Below are 6,738 nucleotides of genomic sequence, written 5' to 3'. Positions count from 1 at the left end.
TGCCAATTAATTCCTCAAAGTGGAAACCATACAGACCATAGTTTCTGGCCACAATGTACAACGAATGACTTATTTATGTGCACATACATGAAATAAAAAGCTAAAGAGAAAAATCAAAAGTGTAATTACAGAGCATTTAGAAATGAATGCAAATAAAAAATAGCTACTCAATGTGGTTAAAGCTAAACTCAGAGGAAGATGCGTAACCTCAGATGATTTTTTTTTTACTTCAATGAAAATAAGGGTTAATAAAATAAGTACATAGGTTTTGAGAAGCTGTAGAAGGAAGAAAACTTTCTCCCATGTATAGAAAAAGATGGAATTAGGAGAGTAACCCCAGAGCCTGAGTAAGTGATGCGAATGGAATGATTCTAATCACAACCACCATTGCTCTTGAAAATAGGTCTTTTACTTTTCCAGGCTGCATTTTAAAGGCTTCAGTACATCCAAATTTCCATGAAGACATGGAAGGTGTTCAACAGCTATTTAAATTTGACAAGATGATAAAAAACTCTACCAGTCTTTCAATTTTAAAAGGGAACTATTAAAATAAATAGCCATTATCTTATTAAACTTTCAAGATAGATTAGAAGTTTGTATTACCCACAAAAAAGATTGAAGACTATTTAAAATGCCATATTGGAAGCTAAGAAAGAATACATTCCAAGGGTCAAAAACACCAGGTGTTGAACAAAACACAACAGAATGGCAACTGAGAAAAATCTCAGTGATGGTTAGAAGGTGTCATTTACTAGTTTGATTTTCTATCCAAGTTATTTTTAAGGGTCTTTGTTTTGTGATAAATTTGTGAAGCACACCTGCTCACTGAGTTTCCTGGGGATGCTATTTTGGGGAATGCTGAACTTTTATTCCCAGATCTATACCAGCCTCGTCCCTGCTTGTCTGTCAGCATGTGCTAAAGCTTTCAGACCACAGCAAAATTACTCTTCTTCCCACGTTTTCTAACCCTGGAATATATAGATTCCCACTTTCTCCTACTCCCTTATAATCTCAGGTTCCAGAGCAGATTTTCTTTCAGGCTTAATTATCAATATGATCGTGTACATTTGTACTTTTCAGTACTTCGTAAGTATCCCAGTGAAATGTAGGAAAAGAGAGGATATTAGGAGCCTTGAGATTATTACGATTCTATATAATAGGAGAACTCTCTACTGCAGAGCTTTCCCAACTATATTTCCTGGAACTTTGTTCTAGAAGGGGCTGAGCAGTTCTCCATAGTTCTAAATCCACTTTTTGGAATATTCATCATGAGAATTAGCAAATGAAATACTCTGAGAAGTTCTGAGTAAAGAAGTCAGGTAACTTAAATAAAAGTTTCTGTTGGAGCATGCAGTTTACAGATTTTTTTTTTTTTTTTTTTTTTTTTGCCTAAACCTGCCTGGAGGCACTGTAGTTAGAGGCAGGCCAGAAGATTTCCTTCCTGTGTCTCTTCTCTTTGAAGCAGCTAGACACTTGAACCAGTTTTTGGACATCAGGGGTAATTTTCTTTTTCTTTTTCTTTCTTTTTTTTTTTTTAACCAGACTATCTGCATGTGTGATCTTCCCATCAAAAGTTTTCCCTTTAATAACAAATAGTATTAACTCAAGTAAGCTCTTAGCATGTATCATTTATTATTCTACTTGTAGCTTTAAATATGTAACCCAGATTTTGAATTCTTCTGGGAGTGGGGGATGTGGGCATGCAGGCATTTGGTGTATAGTTGGGAAGGAAGAATACTCTGTGAGGTCAACACTACTGGTAGCCATATGGGCTTCCTTTGCAGTCCTACTGCCCACATTAGGGTGCCACAGATAACCTGCTAGTGATGGGGTGAAGGAAGTTCTATTCTGAACTTTTTGGAGCCCTGAGGAATATTCAATCAATTTTCATTTCAAATTTTCCAAGATAGAAGTAAGTCCTTCAGCATTAGTGGTCAATGTAGGGCATAGCTTCCCTGGTACAATTAGGTATGTGACATCCCTTGGCTGGTGGCAGGGGTAGGAGAAGAGGAAGCACAAGTATCTTCCTTCACACTCTACCTAGTATTCCCAGACCCACTTTTTTTTTCTTTAAATTCTTTTCCCTTCTTCCCTGTCCTCTTATCAGTGGTTACTCTTGGGGTCCTCACCTCATCTCCATTCTAGCCACTTTTTCTTTTTCTTTTTTTTTTAAGAGAGAGAGAGAGAGAGAGAGAGAGAGAGAGAGAGAGAGAGAAAGAGAGAGAGAGAGAGAGAGAATTTTTTTAATATTTATTTTCTAGTTTTCGGTGGACACAACATCTTTATTCTATTTTTGTGTGGTGCTGAGGATCGAACCCAGTGCCCCGTGCATGCCAGGTGAGCGTGTTACCGCTTGAGCCACATCCCCAGCCCTAGCCTCTTTTTGAGTCTTGGAAATCTTAAGGCTCTGGTAGGTCATAACTATCTTTGTTCTTGTCATTTCTGGAGATGCATAGGGGAATTCTGATGGCTAAAATCTGTATGTGTGAGAACCATCCATGGCCATCTTTAGGGAACACTAGACATCTTGCATTCAGAGAGGTGACTGCTTGCCAGTACTCGATGATTGCAAAGATTTGGGGTCTCATTGTGTCTTTGACTCAAACGACAAAGTCCTGTTCTAGTCACTTTTTTTTTTTTAAATTTATTTGTTCTTCTTACTTATACATGAGAGTAGAGTCTATTTTCACATATTTACACAAACATGGCATATATTTTATTCTAATTATAATCCCAGGCATGGGGATGTACATCATGTTGAGATTCACTGTGGTGTATTCATATATGCACAGAGGAAAGTTGTGTCAGATTCATTCCACTGTCTCTGTTTAAAAAATAACTCTAAAACTTGGTGACTAAAAAAAAAAAATATCCTCCCTATTTATCTTGCTCATAACTCTGTAGTGTGTGCAGGGTTCAGCAAAGATGATTCATAGTTACCATATGATGTCTGGGACCTCAGCTGTTGGAAGGTGTGTGTCTTCTCTGGGTCTCTCTTGCATATGGCCTCAGGGTAGGTAAACTTACATGGGGTCTCAGGATTTTCACAGCGAATGTTCCAGAAGATCAAGGCAGAAGTTGCAAAGACTGTTTTTGACCTCACACTGAAGTCATGTAGTATCACCTATACTGTATTTCACTGGCCACCTGAGACCAGCCCTGATTCAATCTGGGAAGAGGCTACACAAAAGGAAGAACATCAGGAGGTAGGTATCATGGGGAACCGTCTTGGAGGCTGGATACTACAGTCTCCTTCCATTCAACTTGAAAAGGCAAACTCATGCTTTAAAAATGCAAATTGGACACTATTGTACTAAAAGATAATTCCCTGGATATGGCTCAGAAAGAAGAGATCAGGACACATGTTTTCTATTGCTCCTTCCAGCCACGGTGTTGTCTTTATTATATGGAAAATTTGATTAGAGGCAAAGAGCATTGATGCTCGGCATTCACTGTTACAGAAAGGCAGTTGTGTGGGCTTTCAAAGAATCCATCTTGACTCTATCCACCTGGGTTTGCCTGTTGTTTCAGAAAGGGAGGAAACTCTGGATGCTGGCTTTAAAATGAGAGTAAGGCATCCAAACTACTGTGAAACCAGCAGCCACCCCATCTCAGCTCCCAACTTCATGCTGAGCAGTAGCAAAAGAAATAAATGGAGACTAATGATGCTTTGGTTTGAGAAATAATGCTTACATGCACAGGATGCATCCACTTAAGTCTTTTAAAAACCAATTATTCTAATGATTTTATTGCTCTGTAACAAAATAAACCAAACTGACATCGATTCCCAGGTCATTGTGAATTGAAGTTTAACCGTGTGAATGACTTCTAGGATGCAAGTGTGAATGCTAGGAGGAGGCTTGAGGAGGAAGGCATCACAGTATATTGTATTCTTGTAAACATTAGTACAAGTACAGAGTAATAGAGATTCTGGACTCCCCTTGATGATGCTAAATAGGCCCCAAATTCCTCTGCTTTCAGAGGGATGAAGCATTAAGGATTCCTTTCTATTGTATGCCTGCTGGGGTATGATATACTGACCTAAGAAAAAATGCATTCCAATTTCTTCTAATATGCTGTTATTGGTTCCCCTCCCTGCAAGATGAGCTCCACCTCCAAAATAGATTCCTACAGGATGGCAATAAGGGGAAAACGCTGTCCCCAATACAGAGGATGTAAAATGAAAATGGATGCTTTTCTCCACATTCTCTCTCCCAGCTCCCTATCCTTTGGGAAAGGACTTCATAACTGAAAGGACTGTGTCATCCTCAATAAATAAGGGATTTTTGTCCCCCTTACCCCCAATGCTCCTGGCTGCTTCTGTCTGTGCCTCAGATCTGGCCCTGTCACCTCTGTTGGTAACCAGAGCAGCCAGGACTGTCTGTAAGCAGCCCTCAGATCTCTGCCCTTGGTGCCAGGTCAATTCAGCCCTCACATCTGACTGCGGGGAGGATTGAGGAGAAGGAATAATCCCTATGGCACAACTGCAGAATGAACAGGGCCTGGATCGCTGGGAGCTGGAGTCTCCACAGAGAGACTGACTGCTTGGAGTCTGAAGTGTGATGATGCTGATTGGTTAGTACTGGGGACAAAGGTCTGGAACCAGAACAACACTCAGAACTGAACCTCTGCACTGGAGGTTACACAGAACTGAACCTCCGCGCTGGAGTTACACAGAACTGAACCTCGCGCTGGGGCCACATCATAGACTGGAGCACCCTCCAGCCGGTTGACTTACACCACACGGGCAGGGAAGGAGCCGAGTCCTGGGGCAGCTGTGGCCTCAGGCCCTGCTGCCCCCCAGGTATGCTGCCAAATCTCAGCCTCATCCCCACCTCTAGCAGCCTGGATGCGCTTTGTGATCGGCCCTCTGCCGTGTGGCTGCTGCTCCACAGTCTCAGATCCTCCAGTCTTGTCTCCCTGTTTCCGGGGGGCCAGGTCAGTGCGACAGCTCCTCTGGGTGGACACAGTGAGATGAGCAGATGGCACTGCAGCAGAGCTGGCCTGCTGCACAAGGAGGAGGGGTCAGCAATCAGACATTTTCCAGGACATCGAGGGGGACAAGGCCTCTCTTCTTTCCACTGAGCACTCTGATAAAGCCGTCTTGTTCTTCTTCTGAAGTCACACAGATCTGAGGTCCCAGGAAGAAGAAACAAAAGACTAGTGTCAACAGGAAAGAAGCAAGAACCTGCAACTTACGTCACTGCTGCCTGAGGTCACGGGAACACCAAACCAGGAGCAAGAAGGGCTCAGGCCGGGTGATGGTGGGAGTGTGAGGAAAAAAAAAATGTAAACAGTGTATCTCAACATCATGTACATCCACAAGACTGGGATCCTCATTAGAGTAAGATATATCCCATGTTTGTATAATGATATCAAAATAGATTCTAATGTCTTATACAACTAAAAAGAACAAATAAAAATTTAAAAAAATAATAAAGACCATTAGCCCAGTTTCCACACATACGCACCAAAGTTAGGTGAAAATCTGGCTTTGGACCTAGGGCGGGACAGTGAATATTTTCTGGGCTTCAGTTTTATGAATGAGGATCAATAAAATGGGGCTTAACTATACTGTGACAGAGTGAGAAAATAAAATACTAATTACAGAGGCTGGCAAGTGGTGTGCAAGTTTTTAAGACATTATTTTAAGGAACCGAAATGATAGCTGTCATTCAGAAGGTTCCTATCATGTGCCTGGAATTTTATAGGTGCCTCATATAATAGCAGGAAGTCAAAGACAAATATTTCATTTCTATCTCCAGGCAAATAGACAGTCATATCTCCTGTATTCCAAAATAAGGCATCTGTGTTTGACTTAACAAGTTGGTGGCAAAAACCCACTTGGGCACCTTTGACACTCACTACTTGCGGCTCCTGAAGGGCACATAGAGGTGGATATTGCCAGGTGTAAACTAGAAGAGGTTTTTGAAGAGAGCTGTCAGTGTGTTGTGAATGGCTCCCACCTGACCTGCTTCTGTGGGTGGGGAGCTCTGTCTTAGGTTGGATTCCCAAGAAACAGAGCTGAAGATAGAGAACCTTGTGCAGTGACTTACTGAGAGGGTATTCTTAGGAGATAGGCTGAGAGGGCAGCAGGATGGGAGGAGGGAATGAGTGAGGCAAGGATGTAGACTCAGCGGGGGATGATTCTGGCCTCACCTCACATGGGCTCTGGAGCATGCGTGGCACCACAGTGTGATCTCACTTTGAAATAGGGGGGTCTGGCCTTTTGGGCCACATGTCAGTAAGTCATTGGCCACGGGCTGATGTGGGACATGAGAGGCCCATCCTCCAAGTGGGGCCTCATTGGAGAAGGTAGAAGAGTGGTTAGCAGCCAATACAGCAACTGGGACATGGGTGAACCCATTTAGTGAAAGGGATGCGGGCAGGGGTTCAACAGCCAGAGTGGGCTGTTCTTGTCACAAAGAACAAGGGGCTTGAATGGGAAACTTAAAGAGCTTGATTTGTGAACTCTGGGGCTTAGGACACACAATGGACTGGTATCTAAGTCATGTTGTTTTGGAAATCTGCTGCGTAAGAAACTTCATGGGAAAAAGGTTCAGACAATTTGGGGAGCTAATTGGTAAGGGCAGAAAATAGCTGTTTCACCAAGACCAGATGTGGGTTATGCGTGAGAAAAATAGCCCAGGGGTCATGTTGGATCATGCCAGAGCCCATTTGGGTCAGTAAACTCCCCAAAGAAGTTCAAAAAGCTGAGACCTGTCATGGCCTGTGCCA

General features: G+C 42.5%; 1 protein-coding gene across 3 annotated transcripts in view; it reads right to left on the bottom strand.

Moving 5' to 3' along the window:
• Positions 1-3,402: 3,402 nt before the first annotated feature.
• Stac (SH3 and cysteine rich domain) overlaps positions 3,403-6,738 on the bottom strand; it is a 142,315-nt gene continuing 138,979 nt past the window's right edge. For 2 of the 3 annotated variants that reach the window (XM_076869016.2, XM_076869027.2), the window contains exon 11: positions 3,403-5,131. In XM_076869016.2, the coding sequence (XP_076725131.1) occupies positions 5,033-5,131 (99 nt within the window). In that variant the 3' untranslated portion in view covers positions 3,403-5,032. The remainder of the gene's footprint in view (positions 5,132-6,738) is intronic. The other variant, XM_076869036.2, reaches the window with a different exon arrangement.

This window comes from Callospermophilus lateralis, chromosome 1 (genome assembly GCF_048772815.1).
Source record: "Callospermophilus lateralis isolate mCalLat2 chromosome 1, mCalLat2.hap1, whole genome shotgun sequence".
NCBI classification, from domain to species: domain Eukaryota; kingdom Metazoa; phylum Chordata; class Mammalia; order Rodentia; family Sciuridae; genus Callospermophilus; species Callospermophilus lateralis.
Note: the sequence above shows the minus strand (reverse complement) of the source record. Positions and strands in the feature narration are given on the sequence as shown.